At 36.6% G+C, this 24,327-nt stretch overlaps 1 protein-coding gene across 4 annotated transcripts in view; it reads right to left on the reverse strand.

Moving 5' to 3' along the window:
- BRWD1 (bromodomain and WD repeat domain containing 1) overlaps positions 1–24,327 on the reverse strand; it is a 49,764-nt gene that overhangs the window by 16,420 nt on the left and 9,017 nt on the right. For all 4 annotated transcript variants that reach the window (XM_072328848.1, XM_072328830.1, XM_072328839.1 and 1 more), the window contains exons 9-29: positions 23,419–23,519; positions 22,626–22,696; positions 21,456–21,556; positions 19,409–19,449; positions 17,559–17,657; positions 16,052–16,202; positions 15,418–15,552; positions 14,488–14,616; positions 13,329–13,554; positions 12,697–12,885; positions 11,492–11,675; positions 10,719–10,812; positions 9,691–9,831; positions 8,085–8,170; positions 7,122–7,317; positions 5,913–6,029; positions 5,718–5,825; positions 5,192–5,316; positions 4,998–5,080; positions 4,458–4,569; positions 1,555–1,616 (exon numbers count right to left, since the gene is read on the reverse strand). In XM_072328848.1, the coding sequence (XP_072184949.1) occupies positions 1,555–1,616; positions 4,458–4,569; positions 4,998–5,080; positions 5,192–5,316; positions 5,718–5,825; positions 5,913–6,029; positions 7,122–7,317; positions 8,085–8,170; positions 9,691–9,831; positions 10,719–10,812; positions 11,492–11,675; positions 12,697–12,885; positions 13,329–13,554; positions 14,488–14,616; positions 15,418–15,552; positions 16,052–16,202; positions 17,559–17,657; positions 19,409–19,449; positions 21,456–21,556; positions 22,626–22,696; positions 23,419–23,519 (2,551 nt within the window). The remainder of the gene's footprint in view (positions 1–1,554; positions 1,617–4,457; positions 4,570–4,997; positions 5,081–5,191; positions 5,317–5,717; positions 5,826–5,912; positions 6,030–7,121; positions 7,318–8,084; positions 8,171–9,690; positions 9,832–10,718; positions 10,813–11,491; positions 11,676–12,696; positions 12,886–13,328; positions 13,555–14,487; positions 14,617–15,417; positions 15,553–16,051; positions 16,203–17,558; positions 17,658–19,408; positions 19,450–21,455; positions 21,557–22,625; positions 22,697–23,418; positions 23,520–24,327) is intronic.

The following is a 24,327-nucleotide window of genomic DNA, read 5'->3' on the forward strand; positions in this document are numbered from 1 at the left end:
TTTAGGCCCCTCACTGCAAAAAAGACACTGAGGCCCTGAAGCGTGTTCAAAGAAGGGCAACAAAGCAGGTGAGGAGCCTGGAGCACAGGCCGTATGAGGAGTGTCTGAGGGAGCTGGGATTGTTCAGCCTGGAGAAGAGGAGGCTCAAGGGAGACCTCATTGCTCTCCTAACTACCTGAAGGGAGGTTGTAGTGAGCTGGGGGTCAGCCTCTTCTCTCATGTAACAGTGACAGGACTGGAGGGAATGGTTTCAAGCTGTGCCAGGAAAGGTTCAGGCTGGACGTTAGAAAATACTACTTGTCTGAAAGAGCGATCAGACAGTGGAATGGACTGCCCAAGGAAATGGTAGAGTCACCGACCCTGAAGGTGTTCAAAGAGTGTTTGGGCATTGTGTTGAGGGACGTGGCTTAGTGATAGTTATTGGTGATGGGTGAATGGTTGGACTGGATTATCTTGTAGGTCTTTTCCAACCTTGGTGATTCTGCCATTCTGTTTTTTTTCCCTTTGGCCAAACATGTAATGATAGTCCAAAATCTTCAATCGTTATTGCATTCACAGTGCTATTTATGAAAGCATTAAACAGATCACGACGAATTAGAAGACAATGTTCTATATGTCTGAAGGAGGCATAGTTTGACAATAAGATTTCAGTCAAATCAAAAAGGAAAAAAAACAGCACAATCCTGCTAACTGAAGTCTTTATACATTTTAGTTTGCATAAAACAGGTGATTTCACATTTCCATTTCAGACTGTTTTGCAGCATTTGTAACACAAGATATGACTGAAGCAGCCAGATCACACTTGAAAGATTAGAAAGTCAGTTTACTATTGAGAACATTCATGTGTGTGCAACATAATGGTATTTAAACAAAAAAAAACACTATATACACACAGTAGGCTATATATATATATATGTACCCACTATGTCACTATGTGTATAAACACACAGCATAAACTTTAATGGCATTTAGGAAATAGCTTATTTTCTAGGAAGAGTGAATAGGAAAATTAATATCCTTTAAGCAAGTTATTCAGTGACTACTCTGTCCTCCCTTCACACTGCTGGTATCAGCAAGCATTGGAAAACTGAATTGAAGAAGATAAATCAGGAACTGAATTATTTCACTTACAATTAATTTGTGTTTCACCAGTAAACCCATACAAACAGCTGTTTTAGAAGTATAAACAATATAGGTTTACTGACTGGAAATTCTATTTATATTCATTCCAATTCCTATACAGTACCATAATTCAAACTAGTTTTTTTTTGTGGGTTTTTTTAAGTTTCTATGTTTTCCAAGACATGACTTCCAGCTGCAGCAGGTTTTATTGTATATGCCAGAGATCCACATTTCAAGTACTTCCTTCCAAACTATTATGGAAGATGGAAAGCTCCAGAGGGAGAAGTAAAATCTACGTATATCAAAGACATTTCTCTAGCACTGAAGTGAGACTATCCTGCAAGAAATTAAGAATCATTACAGGCACACTACCCGCATGTAACAAAGGATCCATAAAGAGGGAACTGTTCTGTTCAGGAAGCTACTACATACCATTATCAGATATTGGCTCCATGTCCCATGGACTAAGCTTCTCAACCTCACCATTGTCCCATCTGATTCACCAAATTAAAAAGAAAATAGAAACACACAAGTTAACATTAACCTTAAGTTCTTGGAAGAAATACTTTCAACATTTAAAGAAATTCTCCATCATTGCTAATTTTAGGCCTTAGTAAAACATACTTTATAAAGTATATAAGCAAAATTATTAGTTAACAATTAACTGACAACACTGCAAAAAAGGAAACATGATTTATAAAGAAATTCAAATTAAAATTGAGCTCCTACTCAGCCATATGCAACTTACCCAATATAAAAATCAATATTATAAAGATCAGATCAAGAAGCTGCTTAAGAAAAATAACTCGTGCACTTGGAAAAACAAGGTAACATAACCAAAGGAAAGATACCAGAGAAACAAGGAGAAGCAGGCTTTTTTACCCCCAGACACAACAATATTTGTACAAATCTGAAGAACGTCTTAGAGAAGGGAAGAATAAAAACTGAGTTATATGGCATATTAACTTTTCACGAATTAAGGCCTACCACATTAAGACAGAGAAAAATAAAATGTAGAAACTAAAGTAACAGGAAGCAAAAGCAAACAGAGCTGATATTAACAGAGTACCAGCATATTCACTGATATTTCACTATCAAATAGGAACATTCCTACGTGTTGATTAATACGATTTAATAATAATAATAATATGTAATTTTAATAATATGATTAATAATACTGAAGTACTATTAATCATATTATTATTGAATTAAATTATATTAATAATAGTAGTATGTAATAATAATATAATAGTAATATGAGTTAATAAAATTAACAGCAAAACAGCCAATGAAGCTCAGTATCTCAAATATAAGAAAATGTAATTTCCCTATCTGAAACCATTAGGAGGAGGCTGTATAATCCTGGTACAAAACCATTCTAACTCATACTTTCAGTGTTCACAGTCACTAGATTCCTTTGGGCATTTAGTGAATACATCCTAGATTATTTCCTTCAGCATCTGTTTTCACTTAATACTCTTATGAATCTGCTAATATTGCCTGGTTCTGTAAGTGACTACCTCAATGGTTCTTTTGCTCCATATACTTCAGCTCATTTTCAGCACACAGAAGTATTTGCTCCAACGCAGTGTTAGTTAAGAACTCTTGAATAGAAATCCTTTCAAGGGCTTCTATTAAAAAACTGAAACTGCAGTCAAGTACATCAGTCTGCAGTTCACCAGTTTCCCTCTGAACCATCCAAATGTAGCACAGGTTGCAGCTTCGCCATATGTTTCAAATTAGAGTTCCGCAAATGCCTCGTTCCCATGCTGAACATGGCAGAGCTTCATAATAAAACTGCCCAGCCAAGACCAAAGTAAGCTCACCATCACAGCCCTTTCCCACAAGGCAACAAACCCCAGAACCAGGGACTGAGGAAAAAAACAACAAAACATCTGGCTGTTAGACTACGAATGCATCTGACAGACACAGGATAAAATCAAGTTCAGAACAGGAAGCCTTGAATCATTTGCTGCCATCTCCTGTGTTGCTAGCATGACTTCATTTCCAAGGACTATGAAAAAACATCCCATTATCAGTTCAACACTGTAAAATAGCTTTATCTTTGCACAAGCTCAGGGTGACCATCAGCAAGACTCTCTGATCCTTCTTAGTACTGACTGCTTCCTGGTAAAGGTACAGGTTAGGGAGCTCACAGATCTAACACACAACCAAGACCCTTCCAGTGTTTTCTGCTTGACACAAGATGCCATCTCTAAAAGACAGAAATAGGAGCAGGCACTTTTAGCTGCAACAGCAATGCAAAAGCTGTTCTTAGGCCAACACCTCTCTAAGCTTCTTACCAGCCCAAGATAAGCATCTGACTCAAGTCAAAATGAAGCAGAAATTGCTCCAGCAGAACGGAAACCTTACTGCTTCCTTCCACAGGAAGCATCTCCTCTGGAGGAATGATTATTTAATGAGAAGTATTTACTGTCATATTGATGGAAGTGAGTTCAGAATGGACTGCAGGTTTGCAGTTCCCAGGAAGCGGGTGCATCCCTTAGTCCAACTATTCTAAGTTTGACACTGAAGTTCCCAGCCTCTTCCCCCCCGATTCTGTATTACCCTTGGATTTGCTCAACCTTGCCACGTTCTGAACAATGAACTTGACAATATATGCCTTCATCATGCAGTATTAACTCCTGACAAGCACACAGATCAAAGGGATTTCTCTGTCTGAGGTAGCATAGGGTTAATTACACTATCTGCCAACTATCTTGCTAAATATAACCCAAAGATGAAATACAGGACAAACTTCAAGCAGAACCTATATAGGAGCAAACACAGCCAAATACCAGCAGGCAATGGACTTGTTCTGTCTTCACATCCACATAGCAAGCAGGAGGATATAGCTACACTTAGAAACATAATTTACATAAGGCTCAAGTGATTGCATGCAGTCACATTAAAGCGATACTTGCTCTTGTGGATTGTAACATGAAGGAAAGAAGTGTAAGAAATTTAAGCGTTAAGAATTACGATCTCAACAACAAAAAAGATTCAGCATGCCCCATCCAAAACCAATTATGTCTCAAGATTAATAATTTATATAAATTGGGAATTGAATTGCTTCATGGAAGAGATTAAGCAGTAGTTGTTAGAGAAGATGACACAATTGAAGTCAAGAACTTATTTTATCATGTTTCCTTTCATTAGAAGTTGCTTAAAATTATTACATATTCACACCGTGTTACATTGGATACCATTGAGAAGTGATTACACAGCCAGTAAAATCATTTCAACAACTTACACATTCTTATTCCAAGAGGCTAGCTAAGTAAAAGGCAATTCACACTACTAACATTAGAAGTGTAAAATCCTTTTATACTTACTTAACACTGTAACACTGAAAGTGACTATCTGGATATTGAGGCTGATATGGTTCTTGACCCAACACTGTTCCAAACCACCATGCATCATCAATAATGGATCGGAACCTGTCAGCTAGAGGAAAAAAAATTCTGCTCGCGTATTTTACTAACAAGAGTTACTTAACTATGCTTCTTCTATACGTCATTAACACATTTCTGATCAGTGGATTTCAGCTTTTAGTTCTAAAAATACTGATACTCAGGTAAAAGATGAGACAACAGATTATGCCAAAAAGTGCTAAATCTCCTTGTTACTTAACTATAAAGCAAGAACAGTCAACACCAGAATCTGATTTTATGTTTTGAAGCTAATTTTTGAGCTATGGTAGACCCAAAATGCTTACTTACTGCTGCTAGGGGTTTCAAATTTCAAATAGTCAGACAAACCGTATCTAACGGAGAGCCCTTTAAAATTACAAGGAAAGGGCACCTAGAACCTTGAGTAATGATACATTTCTTATTTCAAAATCATTCTAACAAATACATAGAAAACACACTTACAAGCTTGCCAGTTCCTTTGCCGTGCTTCATCATAGAACTGACGTAATATAAGGAAGTCAATAACATCTGGCATATCATGGTATCTAGATTAAGAAAAATACCCTTTCAGGCATGTACCTTAGGGCTTTAGGAAAAAGCTTAAAAAAAAAAAATACATTTTTGGGAACTTTTCAAGAAAATATAGATGCACATACTTGATGGAAAATGATTTGTCAGTATGTTTTCCGGTGGCATGATCTATGAAGGCAAGCTTGAGGCAACACAACGTGGGAGGACCAACCTCGTACCTAATTCCAACAATTTTTACCAACTCCTGGTCCTACAAGTAAGAACAAACAGTTTCAGAAAGTATTACCAACTGGACTATGCACAGCACTATTAGTCTATTAATAGTTAACTAAACATTATATTAAGTAAATATTATTATATATTGTATCCACATAGAAAAATGACAACAATACTGGAACCATATTTAAGATTTCAGTGGAAGACAGCCTGTTAGACTTGGCAATATGAAGACAGCTACCTGCATTCAGGATTCTCATAGGTAACTTCAAAACTACTCTGATAAGTGAATACAATTTCCTCCTCTTGTCCTCGTACAAAATGTTAAGGAAAATGGCATAACCTCAGAAATTAATCTTTTAAAACTAGTGCAGCACAACCCTTATTCACAGATTACTAGAGCTGAAACCCAGACCATATTCAATGCAGACCTACCCTAAGCTCTACTTTTCTCCACGGCTCCTTGTGTGGATTCAGTTCATAAATGTTATTTCTTCTCACCGCTTCAATGTAAGCTTCATGTCCTTGTCTAAAATATATTACCTTAAAAAAAAACACCCAAAAAGTAAACGTTATAGAAGTACATAAGCAGTACCAGCATTTGAAGAAGATTTTAACAAGTATTCTTACCTCATCACCCATCTGAGGAACAAATGGAGATCGTCGAAGAGCTGTGTCTGTTATCCAAACAGGAGGATGCCAATCATACGACAGTTCTGAATTTACTGGTTCTGTTGGCGTATTAGCCTGTAAATTTAATAGATATCAAATGTAGACACGACAGACATACTCCTGACATAAAATCAAAACAACAATCTGGCAGACAAAAGCTTAAGTTATGAAAGACTAACGTACATCTCCAAAACCTGCTAGATAAATTCCTTCAAGGCTTTCTTCAAACTGTATTTGCAGTACTCATTTTGTTCTTACTTGAAGATCTGAGTGATCAAGATAACTATTTTACAATTCCCAAGAGAATCAAAGCCTTATAATTCAGATGGAATCCTCAGTGCCCAATAAAAATCTTACAAAGATGCAAGAAATCATCTGAAGATGGAAAGTTACCAGAGTGATTAGAGAGTTATTTAAGACTTTGGCTTTGTTCCCTCAAATAGTTTATGGTTATGTATAATTTCAAATTACATACTTGTCAACAAACAACCTCAATTAATTCCATTCTGGAGACAGATTAAGTTAACCCTGGTCATCAAGCTTACCTTAAAAGAGAACTAAAACAAAACTATAATATCAGAAATGGCTGCTTAATTAAATAAATCAACCGCTTGTTCAGAAATGTAGATATTAAAAGGGATTCCAAAAATTTATCTGTATTTTTTTTTGAAACAAGTGAGAGGATGGAGAGAAAATGGCCAAAAAAACCCACTATGGAAACTCAAAATAAAAACTTAAGTAGCTGGAAGAAGAATAATTTTTATCTTTTACAAAAATAAAAAATTCAACCCAAGTAGAAACTGTCCTCATAAATACAGCAACTATATCTCCCAAGTTTCTCAAACAATATACTAATTAAAACCAGACTGCACTACAGGGTTTCTGTCTATTATTCTGTACAGTTATTTAATAACGTTTCCTTCTTGGAACATCTTTCTGAATGCTTTTTATTTTAAATGAACAAGCCTTTTATTTGGAGCGCAGATAAATCAGTAGATACCTTGGATATGAAAATGTTCTCAAATTCTCAAGGGCAGCCTGTACGTAGGGGTAATAATTTCAGTGTCCAACCGCAATAGCCACTACTTAAAGAGTTTCCGGTGAAGAGGTCTATAACCTAAAGTGAGCAATCTAGTAGAAAGCGAATATAGTAAAAGAATTGCATACCCCCTCCTGCTTTTTCGGTCTGGGCTTTTTTCTTCTTTTTCTCCTTCTTCGCTTTGGAGGAGATGATTTTCCTGCTGACACTTCATCTTCTGAGGTACTGCAGTACCTGACAGCTTTCCGTCGAGAGGTCCGGACAGGAGGCTGCAGGTTAATCCCTGCATCAGCGATCCAGTCAGAGTATCTACTTGAAGAATCACTGACCATGACGAGTGCATCACAGGGAATACAAATACAGAATTGATTTGTCAGTACTTTAAGAATGCTACAATCTGTTAGACAAACACCTCCTGATATAGATTATCATGGAAAGCAGCATCATAAGAACTATCTTTTTTTCCCCCCCCAATAACTACTTGATATGTTATATAATTTTCTGGAAAGACTGTAATTTAAATTGTGCTTTCCAAAGAAAAGTTGTCTGGTGAATTCTAAGGTTCACGACTTTTATTTGAATAAAAGCCATCCCTAATAGAACAGCCAAGTGTGAACTGAACTCTTTAAAAACAGTTATACAAATCTCATAGGTTCAACTCGCTTTTGGATATTCATACTTCTCACTTCTGCTACTAGAGAATTCTAGAAAGAATATTTAGAAAGTCATATTAACATCAGGTGAAAAAAACAAAAAAAAAAAACACATCTGTAACCCCTGTTCTAAATAAAATTATAAAGTTATTCATCAAGATTAAGATTTTATTGTTGTTTTCAACCAACCATAATCATAATTTTTTTTTTTTAAGCCAGATAGCAAAAAAAACCAAGAAGTGAAAGGATAAGAAACTATATTGAGAGGTCACATTAAGGTTTGGTGACAGTCAATAATCATGCAATGTGACATTGCCATACAGTCACCAACAAACCATATGAATCATATGGATCACACTAGAACTTCCATACAACTTTAACTTGCCAAAACTGAACTGAAACTCATAAAAGTAAAAGCTGGGAGTTGTTTGTTTTTACCTAGAGCTAAAAGTGTTGCTCTTCTTATCACTTCTCCACTCTTCCTCCTCTTCAGATGATCCAGAGCCCTCACTTTCTTCAGCTTCCTGAATTGAAAAATTGTCGAGTCAAACCAAAACTATCTCACAACACTTAATGGTTCTAAACATTATAAAACATTATCTGCTCACAAATCTAACCTGCATGGTCACCAAGAAATCTGGTAAAGTGGAATTTAAAGTAGTAATTTCCTGTCCCCTCCTTTACTTCAACTAAGCGCATTAACCTCAGGACTGCACTATTAATCACTAACTCCTAGACATTCACTCACATTTTACTAGCCTGATATATAACTAAATATAACGCACTGCTTGTGTCCCAAATTGTATACTGTCAAACAACCAAAGAAGGTTTGACTTGCACTTTCAAGTTTAATACTGTCTGAATTAGTCCAACTGGTAACGTTTGTCATTCTGTCAGAGCACATTTCCCCGTATGACCAATACTTTTCACATAGTATAGATGATCTTAGATGATCTTACTCATCCTGAAAGTCTTTGAATGAAACAAACAACATATACAACCTGTTTTTCTGCATTTAACATCATAACTCATTCCCATATTAGTTGTTTTTTCTTTTTTATACTTTCATAATAAGAGATTTCACAGATTGGTTTCTGTAGTTACTCTGACATAAGTGATTTGCCCAATAATGTATCAAATTGGAAACAAAAAGCACTGTAAGCTGAATATCAGAATCTCCATTTCAAAAACTTAAAGCTGGTGTAGCATTTACTGGACATTTGCACATAGCTCACTTATTGCTGCCTGAGTGCTTGAGATTTGTCAGGTGACATGAATCTCCTGCCAGCTCCCTTTCTACTTTACTACCAAAATAAGAAAAAATTGAGCTTTTCATTAAAGTGTTTATTATTATTTTCCTAGCAAGACAAGAGTCATTTTCCAGAGAAAAATCATCTTGGAGGAGCATTATCTTAGCTCCTGAACATCTCCATTCACCATTCTTCATTAACAAAACAGGAGACTGGTCCAACAAGTTTAACTGTCAACTTCTTTCCCCTTTTGAAACTATTTCCTTGTGTGCAAAGCAAATCAATGCAATGGAAGCAGCCCTAGCATGCACTCATAGCATCCAAAACCAGAACAGCCAAGCCTCCTGCTGCTCACAAACCTGCATTTCATCCCTCAAATTGGGAGCCAGGACTCAGCCAGTATAAATAGATTGCAGAAGAATTACCTTACTAGGCCATAAAAATGCTTTTTGCAGAGGAACATTTTAAAAAAAATAAATAAAAATGCAGAATCCAAATCTCAGTTTAAGTCAATCTCAGCAATATATCAGGTTTTTGCCTCCATCTGTGGATCTGATTAAGAAGATTCTCACAAGCATGGCTTATGCATGTCTAAATTGACAAGAAAGATCATCATTATTAAGGCAACAAATAACGATGTTTGAGAAGTATTACCATTTCTGCAAGCATTACTACTGTTACACTAAACGTCTTCCCTGGTAGAAAAGGAGTTTTGTTTTACAAAAGAAGTTACAATGCTATGAAACTATATTTAAGGAACTTAAATTCAAAATACTGAAATCAAGAGAACTTACCTGCTCTATCAAACTAAAGCAGTCATCTCTCTCCTCATCAGAAGAATCAAGCTGTTCAATGTTGTTCCGTGTTCGGTAATTTGGATATTTCCTTCTATGCAGTCTACGTTTAGACTGTATTATCGAAGACTCGGAGTCACTCTAATTTATTTATAAAGTACAAAGAACTGTTACATGGGAATATGTACATGGCAAACATTTTTATGAGGCTCAAAGGGGTATCTAAAAGCACTGACAAATGCAACAACTGAAATGGCCTCACTGCATCATAGACTTATCACAGTTCCTTCTCATGAGAAATAATTTTACTGTAAGCCATTACATTTCCAGCTCCCAACCTGAAGTTTAATTAAACTGTTCCTTACTAATGCAAGTGACAAGTTGATCCATGTCACTTACATGATCAATAGAATCAAGAAAAGAAATCCTTGCCTGATCGTGCACTATAGTTCCCTCCTCAAGTTGTTCATCAAGTTGTTTTGTACTGCAAAATACAGTGAATTAAGCCACAACCTTACAAAACTAGTCCAGTATCTATCTCTCCTTCTTACTGACCTCTTCCAAAAAAACTGACAATGAAAAAGAGTTCAAAGTAGAGCAACTGTGAAAAAACTTTATCACATAGAAAGCACGGTCACCTAAAGTAAAAAAAAAAAGCACAGAATCCCCACATACCCTACAATTCTTCAAATTTAAGATCTTGAACACTCTCACTTGCACCTCCTCAATACTTATATCGACCTGCACAACTGCCTTTCATCTCTTAACTGCAGTAAAATTAAAATGGTCTGAAAACAACCTTGTCTTTATAAATTCTACTAAATACCCTAGAGGAAAGAGGCAAAACTGAACAAAAAAGAATGAAATCTAGGTGTTCACAGAAGTAAAACAAATTTGGTCTTGTAACTGTCACATAAATTTTGTCCTGCAGAAGCTTATCACGGGAACCTTTGAATACCAGACCTTCAGAAATGTCTGCTTTCTTAGTTTAAAGCAGAATACCAGCTTTCCCAGAAGTTGCTGCATACCTTTTCTGATGACTGGAATGACTTTCTTCTCCTCTCTGACTGGTAAAGCTCTCTCTCTTCCTCCCCTTTTGCAATTCGGTATTTTTCCTGCTTCCTACAAGAAAGTCATGAAAGTGTAATGCTTCGTCTCTTTCAGCAACAATGAATCAAACAATCCATTCTCTTAAGAAAAAAACATCTATGTAAAAAGCCCCAGTATGTATTCCTATTTCATTAATTCCAGATTTGTATTATTGTTCAAATGCCTACAACTTAAGTCCTCTGACTTCCAGAAAAAGAAGTTAGATATCACAAGACAGATGCACACTGACAGTACTTTTCAAAGCAAGCTAATCACTTCTGCAGTGAAGAATTATTCTGAGGCTTACAGTACACATCTTGCTGTGAATGTATCAAGCGTTCAGTTTGTTTCTGGTCCTAACACGATGCCCTCCCAGAGTCTCACAAAAGCATAACCTCTCCAAACTCTTTCACATACACAGATTACATCTGCACCTCCCTTTCTTTTGGATAAGAGCAAGAACCTGACATTTGTTTTTTTATGGAGACTCAAAGTACTGAAATAAAATATAGGAGAATCATTCTTTATTAAACTAATTTTTCATTCATCTTGTTGAATGGAGTTTACGATTAAAAAGCTTTAAGCGCAGCTGTCCATTCAATTATTTCAATTCATACCACAGCCTATTTTAGATAGCAGTACTCAATTTAGAAGTAAGAGAATGATGCATTCTCTCTAGTTTTATCTCCAGCCAAGTCAGCTGTTTACAGACCTGAGTAAACTTGGTGGTATTTCTGGTACAACAACTCTTCGTCTCCAGGCCTGAAGGTCTCTCTCTGTAGCCATCTGACTTCGTGGAGCATTCTGATGCATTTGCCGCACACCTTCAACTTGCCCACTGCGGCGCAGACCAATATTGGGAGGAGACTGGATGTCTAAACTTGGTCTTCTGAATACTAAAATATACAAATAAAGACATTTATTTTGGATTACGCAGAATTAAAATCTTGTTTTCCTTACTACAAATAAGGGGAAAAAAACCTATCGCTTCCCCTATTCTTATCTCCATGATCATTATGTAGAAGTCTAGGGGTCACTTTCAGGAATTTGTCTTGTGAAAAACAGAGCAACAAGGCACATGTGCTTTCTCAATGGTTGTTTATACTATTAATTTAATACAGTGAAAGCAAGTATAATGTAACAGGTGTTATTTCTAAACAATTTCAGGCAGTTCTGAGGTTCTGAAAAGCAGTTTCCCTGGAACTGGTTGTAAATAATTGAAACTACAGACACTTATCATGAAAGAGTCCAGTTTAAATCTACAAAGAAGGAAGAAAGGACTCCAGTATGGTAAAATGCTCATCCTGAAAACCTTAAAGAAGAATCAGTGAAGATCCTGTACATGTCATATATTGCAAAAAAACAAAGCACTCTACAATAAATACAGTTAACACTCCAGAAAGTGAAAGGCTTTGTTTTGTTATTTAATCACAGGAACAACAGTGCTTTAGCGAAGGAGTCAAATTTTAACCAGAAAATTACATAACGGGAAGCTTAGCACCCAAAACAATATCCAAGTTAAGTTTATCTTATGCCTGGGTACAAGACATCCCTGTGTGTTCACACCTTCTGTCTCCTTTCCAGAGCCTCATTATCAGCAAGTCAGTAAACAAAAAGGCCAAGCTGGCCTCTCCATCTCCCACACTTGAGGGCATCATCCAAATGATTCTTGAACATTCACAGGCACAGGTCATCAATCACCTCGCCAGGAAGCCCATCCCTGTGTTTCATCACCTCCATGGTAAAGAAATATTTTCCTGTTGTTCACTATGAACCCCTGCTCCTACACCAAACCTGTTCTTTGTTGTTCTTACATGTCCTTACATCAGTGACCCCAAGGAGCCTGCCACTTCCCTCTCTACTTCCACTCCTCACAGAGATGCAGTGAGGCTGCATCGTCAGCCTCTAAGTACTAACCTCTTCTAGGTGTTCCTTCTCCATTCTGTACACCACTTGAGGCAGGTTCTTGATCTGCTGCTGCGTTTCTTTGATCTTGCTGTAGTTGCAGTTGTCTAATCATACCATCAAGAATGCTGGGCTCCATACCTTGTTCATCCTGATCAACTGTCTGTTGGCCTATAACTTGTTCGACCACTTCTCCATCACCTTGCAAGTATAACAGAACAACAAACATGAATGGGATAATTAACTTAATATAGCAAATGATTTCTTTGTTCACATCACACAGAGACGTGTTCTGCAACTGACTACAACAAGAACTGTGGAAATTATTCAAGTTACCTATCCCAAGTGAGACATTTGTGGAGTCTAAAACTGAAGCACAGTTAAGTTAATGTATGTCAGATCCAGAACAAAAAACTGACATCCACTTGAGGCACTGAATTTTCTTTTTTTTTTTTTTTTTCCTTTTTTGAAGCAGCATTCACTGTGGGACATTTCAGCATTGAAGAACACAAATACATATGATAGATGCTAGCATGCAAGAAAACAATGGCAGTTTTATACCACCTATGTCACATCTTCTCTGTCCCAAATCAGAATTACTACAGCACAGATAAATTCTGGATATAGATTTTTAGCATTCTTACTTGTTGCTACATATCCAAGTTGAGGAATCAAATGTTCATCTGCAGAATTCTCTCTTCCTGGCACCAATCTTTGATATTTTGTTGGATGAGGGTTTCCATCCACATCTACTAAGAAAGGAGGGGGCATGAGATGAGGAGCCTGTTGAGTCTGCTCATCTAGGACATAGTTGTTGGAGTCTCGAATAAGGGGTCGGTAGTCAGTGTGGAAGAACATTTGATCAGGAATCTAAAAGGAAATGTAAGTTTTGCTGTCAGTTTGAAGGAAAGAACTTGGAAATCTCTCAGAAAACACAAATAGGCAATACTAATTGAAATATTCCAAAACCACTTTAAAAGGTGAAAGAAAAGGCGAGTTCCCAATGAGAAGAGTTATGAACAACTACTATAACCAGTACACAGTGCAGTATTCTTAATCACGCAGCGTCCACCTGAAGTTTTCTATAACTTAAGACAGTCTGTTAAGTCCACACAGCTGAAGTAAAACAGCTACACAGGTTAACTGTGAAATAGTCAGAATCTTTGCTCCCAGCAATGATAAGCAAGATGAACGAACTCAGTTTCAATTTCAGCTAAGGATGCACAGCAGGAAAAAAAGAACTTTAAAATGACAAACATGAAACTACCAAAAAGCAAAACACTGAGTCCTATACACATTTTTCTAACATTTCACAGTCAGCAGTGTTGGCTGCTCATTTATTTGCACTTATTTTAAACAATCTGCTATAGTGAATTTGGACTTGAATAACTCAGTGTCTAAAGAATCGCAAGCTATAATAATGAAAATAAAACAGCAAATTATTCTTAAGATAAACATTCAGCTTCCTGTTATTTTGGTAGTGGCACAGTTAACTCTGTGATACATTCCAACCTTCAAATGGTAAACCAATTTGGGCACAAACAATTAACATGTAAATAAAGTGGCTGGAAGACACCTGTTCCAGAAAAGTACTACTAACCCAGAGGGGAAGTTATGACACAGGCTGTTTCTGCCAGGCCAGGACTGTACGTGTAAAACTCACATACATCAAGAAACACATTATACTTACATCCCCCTACACATACAAAATTCTGTTACTTTCTATGTTTCAGGAATTGGCATTATTAATCTAATTTCAGTTGGAAGCTTAACTAAACAGTTCTAATAAAAAGCTGAACTTACCTTTTCATAAGGCTTGCTACAGCCAAATCCAAATATCAACAGATGCCCATGAGAATCTGTACATGCAAAATGCTGCCCATCTGGAGAAAATTTGCAGTCAAAAACAGCACCGTGTCCTTGGCCTTCAATCTAAATTAAAGGAAAGAAACTTGAGAGTATTTCAAACTTCTAGAGCAAAAATCAAATATCGCTCCAAAAAGCACCAAAGCTTACAGTATTATCATTTTTAGTACAGTTGAGAATAAAATACTTGTCTATGTGATTCCTGAAGAGACAGATCTTTCAGGCTTTCCAGTGGAACCTACCTCATCTAAACTAATAACAGATACTATGAATGAGGTGCAAAATGGTCCCTTGGAACAAAGTGTGGAAGTGCCCTGGTGTTAACTATTTGCAGCACTCACAGATTGAGAAGTACCAGTAAACAAGCCAAAAAGAGATCAGACCTTGATTATGATGAAAGTGACGTCTTGCTTTGCTCCCCCATATCTCACATTCTTTACATCTGGCTACAAGTTCTCACAGTTCATCCTCCTTATCTCAATAAGCTTACACCCTGACCTAACTCAAACCAAAAGCTCAGGAGAATTGTACTAATGCAAGGAAGTGGCTAATACTTTTCAAGGCTAGTGAACTGATTAAGCTTAGTAAAGGGTCCACTAAGAGACATCTGATTCAAGGAAGCAGGCGGGCAGCTGGAAGCAGACAAAGGAATCAACCCCTGCCCACTGTTCTGACACATCAAACTATAACCTCAGTATTAGTCACATCGCACCTATAGTTATAATGACCAAGAAATTCAAAGAGTTCTAGTGACAAACTGAAATAGCAGCAAGTATACATGTTGAATGTTGATGATGGTTCTTTAAAATATTACCCGAGCACACTACAGTGGTGTTGAGAAAAGGTGGAATTTAAAAAACCTCTTACCATGTTGAAATAATGCTTTGTTTTTGTGCCCTTTGTAATGTCCCATATAAAGATGTTGCCATCATGACCAGCAGACAGCATTATCCTGGAATCAAAAGGATGGGTCTCCAAGACAAATACTTCATCCGCATGTCCCTAAAATTCAAAATCGCAAGTCACATGCAAACAAGAGGATATAAATCCAAATCAACAGGATATCTGCGTTAGAACTTAAGCACTGCATCATTCTCTTCTCCTCATACAAAGACTCTTTAAAACAAAATCTCTACAACCTGCATCCAAAAATATATCAACTCTTAAAACTTACACAGCACATGTATCTGGATTGCTATCTCCACAACTAGAGTGGCACACAGTAGAGCAAAAACTCTTCCAGTGTAAAAGCATCATTTGAAATTTAGTTATTTCCTATATGAATGTGAACTATTAAGAACCATTAAACAGACAAGTTTGTTCAAAAGCAGGAGAAAGCAGTTTTGGTCAAAAAAAAATCCAAAAAACTCTAAACTTGCCTTATGATTAATGTAGAGCATTGAAGACAACCAGACCTAACGATGAACTCAGCATGCACATGCCACTCTAAACATAGAATGACTTACTGAAGATCTAGCTCAAAAAGCATTGAACTACATACCACCAAATCATGAAGCAATTGCCCTGTAGACGAATTCCAAACTTTGAGCAGATGATTATTTACAGCCGTAACAACATAGTCGTCATTTTGGTTCCAAGCGATCATTGTTACTTTAGGCCTCATAAATTTGTCTTCTTCTGAACACATGTCACTATTTTAAAGAGTTACAAAGGTAGGAGTTATTTTTAACTCGCCCATCTCAGTCTCAAGCTAGAGAAAAATTACTGGTTTTCCTGTGTTAACAACTAGACAAGATAAGGAACATTAATAACTAAGTTTGTATTGACATTTTTGTTAACTTTTTTTTTTTTCCTTTTTAAAACAATGAAGTATAAAGCAAATCTGTCCTTTCTTGAGTTTGAATAATTCGTATTTTTACAAATGCGCACACACACGCACGTATATGAAGAAGAGTAATTCAGAGGGAAAAAAAACCAACAAAATTCAATTACTATTAAGGGAAGAATGAAGTTCTCGGAACTAATCCTAAAACAAACAGCTTGATGCTCAGATATATCATTTTTCCCCTTGTTCCTCTTCTGCCAAACTACAATTCTAAGATACTAGGAAATTCCTCTCAGTATCTTTCATTAACTAAAGGAATAGGCCTTCTTTAAAACATTAACACAGTATTATGTATATTCTGCATCAGCTAGCAGCCTGCTCTATAAAGACTCCCTCAATCATACAAAAATATAATTGTGTGTCTGTTATCCTAGAAAGACAGATGTCACAGTCATATTTCAAATATTACTCATTATTTCTACCAAAAAGCACACTTTTTTTCTTGCTGTTCTTTTTTTTTTTGGCATCACACAGAACTTGCCATTACTTAGTATACCTAACAAGAGGTTGGATTGGTTTTTGTTTTCTCCTATCCAAATTAGTCTTTAAACAAGACGTTTAAACATTTCATATTACGGTAAATCATCTGCTTATCAGGTTTATTCAGTGCAGTGCAATAACCTGATCATCACCTGTAGTAAATGCAATTTAAACTTGGTGTGATAAACATCATTAATAACACTTTTTACAAGTGAAGAGAGTCAACATAAACAGGGAGCAAGATCAGAACTTGATGAAATTCACCTAATATCTTTCATCACCTCTCCTTCAAAAAGCTTATTATCTTCCTTATTCTCACTAATATTAGGAGCTCCTCCTATGACACTATGTCATGTTTCTGACGGTAGGTCAGCTACAGAAGTCTATAGATTTTCTGTTAATTTAATAAAAATAGGCCCATAATTAATTTGGTAGAGTATACATTTGAAAGCTATGAATCTAAACTTACGTATCTACCAATGTATTTATGTATTTTTGAAAGCACGGGCAGTAATTTAATGAGTTGTTACATCACAGGAAGACTCATAGCACCCTTCAAAAAACACACCATCTGATCACAATACTGTTAAGGCTTCTTCTAAATCCAAACACTGACTGCTTGATGAGTTTCTGGAGCTTTCTGATCTCATAAAACAGATTAAAAATGGAATACTTCACCTACCCTGGTAACCGATCAGACATATCCAACAGAATGCTCCTCCATTCAGCTTCTTCAAAGCGCCAGATTCGTGCTGTCCCATCTCTACTGCCACTTATGAACCTTAAAGAAGTTTTAAAGAATGGTTAGAAGAATTTGTTTTAAAGTATTTCCAGAGGGAAACAACACCACAAGTCAGAATAACATCATGAAATACTGAATGTCATTGTCAATTTATGTTTAAGTTTTTCCACAGTTAACTTATTTCTCTTTCCAGAAGGAAAAAAGCTTTTCAGAACTGAAGCTGAACCAAGTTCTCAGAACATGCAGAACAGTATCAATCTCCAAGTTAAATTCACAACTTTACCCTCAATTCCTCTCAATTACAGTTCTATAAATATCTACTTTTTAAGTAACGTGTTCTGAAACTGCAAATATCAGGTACTGACAGAGAAGGACAGATCAGCACAGCAAAACCACCGACAACTGCGCACAAAGGAGAAGACTGCCAGTAGTTTTCTTTGAGATACTGAAGTATGAACCACAGCAGTTCAGGCTTACACTTCACAGAAGACTGAGCTATTAATATAGAAGATCAATAACTCCTGAAGAGAGGAACTAAAACGCAATCAGACATTCTAATAATCTCCCTAGTCCATGAATCACAACACTGAAAAAGACAGCTGATGCAGCTCCCACATAAAAAGTAGAGTACTGGGTATATCATGTCTATACTCTAATTAGCAATGATTCATATTAGTAATTATTATAAATTCTAAACATGTTCCAAAGAAAGTGTCACCAAGAAAAACAGCAGCAGTGAGATTGTTTGGCTTTTTAGGTTTATTTTATTTTTGAGACTTTTGGCTTTTCTTTCTTTAAACAATGCTTTCAAAGGTAACCCATACAAGCTTGAAATGTGACGGATCGGTGCAAAACAACAGTGCCAAAGATGTGTACAAGTATAGAAAAACTCTCTCAAAAGGAAGACAATTACAAGTTCTAAGCTATTAGGATCCTCATTTGTAGTTACCTGTCTTACTGAGAGAGAAATGACCCAACAAAAATACAGCTGTAACTTATGGTTGCGTACTGAAGCCTGCCTTGAAGGCTAAAATCCATATTTTCATTTCAATAGAAATTCTCATTTTCTTAGGAAAAACTGCTTTAATGTGATGGTGGTGAGATTCTGGAACAGATTTCCCAGTGAGGTTGTGGATGCTCCCTCCCTGGTAGGGCTCAAGGCCTGGTTGGATGGGGCTGTGAGCAACCTGGTCTAGAAGGAGGTGGCCCTGACTGTAGCAGGGGGTTGGAAGTAGATGTCCTTCCTTAAAAGTCCCTTCCAATCAAAGCATTCTGTGACTTGAGATAGGAAAATGATGAGAAATCAATTTAGGTACCACTCTGTATTTGAAGTTCAGTTTAAATTTTACAAATGAAATTTAAGCAACACTTTTTCCACTCCCAAAAATCAGCTGTATAATAGCAAATCAATTTCCTTTAAAATAACAGTAGATTAGGAAAAAAGTGAGTAGGACTAGAGCATTTTCTAAGGCCATTTGCACATTCTCCTGTTTCCTATTTTGATCAAATATTTGCTTAAACTGGGAGGAAAAGAAAATGAAGAAGCCACAAACACTTTTGATGCGTAAAATTCCTCCAAGCAAATACAAATTCAGCTAGTCCAAAGTTCGACAGAATGTTGAGGCACGCAGCTTCAACTCAGCTATTCTCTCCTAGGTTAGCCCGTATTAGACCTTTCAGTTTAAGTTTCTAGTAAAATCTCACTAGAAACCTTCATGCAGGAACGAAAATACATTCCTAGCTCCGAAGTAATGTATTATTTGGTTACATCTTAGCACCTTTCAACATACCTATCACCACTGTTGGAAAACTGAATGCTGTCAACTTTGTCCTGCAAGAGAAAAAAACATTTGTCAGAAATTATATTTTAAAAAATGAAATACAGTTTTGACAGATCTGAGACTATGAAACAACAATAATTAAAGTATATTTTATAACTCTGCAGAGACACTCAGGCCTGATAGAGACCTACCAGAATTCAGTAACCATTAATGCTACATCTAAAATGCAAGCTTTATAAAAATGTTTCACTTAAACGTGAAGTACAGACTTTAAGTAACGTGAAGTAACTACCCATTAACAACTTGGCAGCCAATGAACTTGAACACATACTTCCAGTATCATAAACCAATTACAAATCAGAGAATTCTGTTGCTCCCACTTGCACGTCCCTTAAAAATTCTAGCTAACATTGTATTTCTTTATTACAATAAAAGCAATAGAGAAAGCAGATACCACACTCAAATTAGTTTATCTTAGAGCTGAAAGTTTTCTTCACTGACAGAATACACATTCATCAAGTCTCATCACTATACCATAAATGGTTAAACTCGGATTCAGCATTAGGGCAATCGTATTAAAACAAAATAAGAAAGATGAGTATTTGAAAAGTTCCCCTTTAAAGAGCTTTAAGAGTTCAACTACATATAACTCTGTATTAAAACCAAAACTGGGGGGGGGGGGGGGATATGGGAAGATAGCTGTCCTCATGCGCTTTGTCAGCCTCTATCACAAAGCACATCTAAACAACACAAAGCTCTGAGCACTTTAAAAACTTGGGTTAAAAATATACTTGGCAGAAAAGCTGCCTTCTCATATGAAATACAGAATCATCTTACCAAACTACACAGAGGCCTATGAGCAGAATCATCCAAATAGGTGTAAATTACGCTATCCTGCAACCTAAGAACCCTGCTAAGACTTTGATTTTTCATTTGGAAATACCAACAGCACTCTTTGGTGTGAAATTTTGTAAGAGGTGTAATAGATTTATAGTTTGAGATATGCTTAAGTTCTTGCTGTTTGTCTATTCCACAGAAGCCATACAGTGAGATTCGCTATGTTAAAAGAGTTACTCCCAAGATCAGGGTTTAACAGATGTCTTTAAAACAAACAGAAAAAACAACACTATATTAAGACATACTTCACACCTTCCTTCCTGGTGTAAAAGTTTTCTGTATCCTATACATGTGACCATTCCCAACCAACACCTATAGTATCTTGGTGCTCCAGTCTCTCTCAAGGAAATGTTCTACAGCATAAAACGTTAAGAAGAATGAAGAATACACTGCCTTCCTTAAGTACTTCAACGCTTTTAAACACAGTGAGCAAAGACCTGAAACACCACGCGACAAAAAAAAAAACATCAAAGTGGAACAAGATTAAAATACATGAACAGGGACAGTTGTAAGAAACAAAGCCTCCAAATTATGGGGGGAAAAAAATCCAAGCACTGAATTATACAAATGCAAGGACCCAAGTCCTATTCACAGGAAGATTCACCATACTGACTTCATAAAACGATACATTAAAACTGCCCATTAAAGATTTGATTACTAAGCGCTGAAAACAAACAACAACAAAAAAGAACAAACAAAAAAGTCACTTGAACTTAATCATACGAATGTAAGCCAAGACCCTTTTAGACAGCAGATTCCATTGGACTATGCTGCAAAAAAATCAAAGACATAAGGGTTCTGGAAATCTCTAGAAACTCAGTCCCCATTTAAAGATATAACAAAAAACATGTCAAATCACAACTACCTAAGTAATTACATCAATTTCTTCAGCAATCTGACTTCCTGAACACATCATATAAAACGTGGCCATGTAAACCTCGCATTGTAAAGGGAAGCAACTGAGTAAGCTGCATGCTTTAAAATCAGAGATACCTCTCATCCCCTTAAAACAGTTCAGTCACATAAGATAGCTGGTTGAAATTATGTATGAATTCTACAGGCATATTCAGTAAAAACACTGCCACAAATCCTCTAACAGCATTAACTTGCAACTTCAATATTGCTTTGAACAACTAATTAGTAGACATAAAAATCTTACAGTGTGACCCTCCAATTCAGCTATTCTCTCAGGAGTTTCAGAGCCAAAGTAATACATCCTTATAATGTGGTCAGTACTGCCAGTGGCTAAAAACATACCACCTGCAAAAAAATACAAATGATTAAAAAAATAATAATAATCAAACAGTACTTTCTTACACAATAGCTTAATTAAAATATCACATTTCCACTGACGTGCGTGTAGAATGGAATCCCCCCCCTCACCTAGGAAAGCCTTCTCAGCCATGGTAAAAACAGGCAAGTCATAATGTTACAAACATTTTATATGTACCCAGGAGAATGCTTAGCATATAACACTACTGCTTGGGCACATTGGTGCCCATTTACAGGAAATCTGGCTAACCATCATCAGAATCATCTAGATGATTCTTTTATTGTAGCACGTGCACCATTTCTGCCATGAGTATCATTTCACAGCCGGGAGCAAGTATGGATACACCAGCACAAGCAGAACAGCGCATAGCCGTGATGAGAGCAATACAATAATCTGCTTCTTGGCTCCAGTAAGTGTTGCCTAAAGTTTATTTGAAAAAGAAAAATAAAAAAAGGGGCAGGAGCTAACAACCTAGACTTTGAGATGCATTTCATTCGTTCCCAGCTTTCTTCTGATATTTATCCTGTCTGGTACCAGCAAGCTTTCCCACAAAATTCACCCACATGATTAGAATAAGAGGATCACTGTGAGCCAAGACTGAAGCACATTTAGAGGTGCATTATGGATTCTTAAGAAAGAAGGGATCTTTCTGACAGTCTCTGCATACAACTGGCACAGAATCAGAAGCTCCTACTATTGGCAGTAACCGCTGCTGTTGCCTGTGGTATCTTAGACAACAATAATTTCCCAAAACTGTGGCAGTATGCTAAGGGGTAAAGCAAGTACAGAAGTCCAGCAAAGACATAGAGTAAAGGAATATCAGGTGATTATTCCTTTAGCAAACCACTGCAGACAAATGGGAGATAGTTTACTGTTAGCTACGGCAATTCAACATATTAATATGTCACATCCTAACAGCACACACACACACATATTGTTACTTATTATATAGTGGCTGTTTTATTTGTAAAGCTGTCACAACTTAAGTATTATAAACGTGCTCATGGGGAAAGAGGAGAAATCACAGGTGCTTAATTCAATCTACATATGCCTTACCTACACTGAATGAAGAACAAAGCATCTGAACTCCCGGTCTAGGTTTCTCCGTAAATTTCACCGGCCGATTGCTTAAAAAGAAAAATTGCTTGAAATAGGACATGTCACAAAAAAAACCTCAGCTTTTATCAGCAGTTCAAAACGTAAGCATATGTTTCCTTGAACAACTACATAACAGATACTTAAAGACATACGGTAACATCTGTGTGTTTCATGCAGGAGGATAAGCAATATGGTTTACTTCTCCAAGTTACTATATGCACATGCACTCAAATGCTATTTGCATCCCACAGAACCAGTAGTTTACAAGTTTCATCAAAATCTTAAGCATGACAAGCTAAGGAGTGTGCATCCTCTATACTCAGTATCCACAAAGTACTGAACTCATGCACACAAACTACAGACCATTAGTGGTACAAGAAATAAGGCCTATTAGATATCATTACTGCAGAACGTAAATTCACGGCATTTTACAGAAGTAGATACAAGCTTTGCAGTTCTACGCAAAGCGATTGTTTCCCTGTTCTGCAACAAACACACTTTCCCAGTTAACATGACCAAAATTTCAAACAAAGTAGCTATTAAAAGCCACGTTAAGGAGAAAATACAGAAAAGTGGATTAATTTCCCAGGACAACAGAAGAACAAATCTCTAAAGAGTATAATTAGTGTTTTTAAATATTTATACAAAGTTTCTAGATAGTTAAGTCAGTAAGCATTTTCCAAAGCACTCCATTTATTTTCATCAAGCAGAATATAACGTTAAGAGTCCATCAGCATCCCCAGTTACACACCTGAATTTCATGGAATCTGTATCCCACTGCCAAAAGCAAACGTTTCCATCTGCACCAGTAGAGACCATATATCGCATGGAGCCTTTCACCATTGGACTAAACTATAAGGGGAGGAAAAAAAAAAAAATGAGGTCAGAAACATACAAACCCAGATATTTAAAAACTATTTATGAACTTGTAAAAATGCCTGTGTAAAAATCAATGATAGAAGATTTAAAGTAGAACTGCTAAAGTGATTGCTGATAATGCTTCAAATGTAACACTTCCTATTCCCTAAGGTAAGTCTGTGTTGCAGGTTTCAATTATTGCGTTATAGAACAACTCACTCACCGCTTTGCTTTGGTAACCATTAAAAATCCTATCAATGTATGAAGGAACTAGCAGACAGAGAGACAGAGCAATGAAAGGAATTTTCACTAGATATGCTCTGTTAAATTACAGAGTTGAAAACGTAAGCCTATGTTAAAAGGTAGTTTGAGTATGCGTAAGCCAGCATCACATACGACTTTATAGCAAGTCCTCATACATGCTTCTTTAGAGAGTTTTTCTTGCTGCACAGAGATAACCTCTCAAAAAATTCAGATGACAAGCTGATTAAATCATTCAATTACTACTACCATCAACACTGGAATCAGACATAAAAAGTTCACATTTCAATTACTCTTACTAAGAATCGTTAAGCAAAAGATCCAGCATCAGGAGTAAGTTTCTTGCCAGAAATAAATGCCACAGAAACTGCAAATATTAAGACTACGTTTGAAGACAGCATCCTATCTCTTCTCACAAGAGATCAGCACTCTCCTCACTACAACGACCTGTCAGGAAATTGCAGAGAGCAATGAGCTCTCCCCTCTAACTCCTCCAGATAGAACAGCCTCAGTTCCCCCATTTGCTCCTCAGAACACCTGT

This window comes from Excalfactoria chinensis, chromosome 1 (genome assembly GCF_039878825.1).
Source record: "Excalfactoria chinensis isolate bCotChi1 chromosome 1, bCotChi1.hap2, whole genome shotgun sequence".
Classification (NCBI taxonomy): Eukaryota; Metazoa; Chordata; class Aves; order Galliformes; family Phasianidae; genus Excalfactoria; species Excalfactoria chinensis.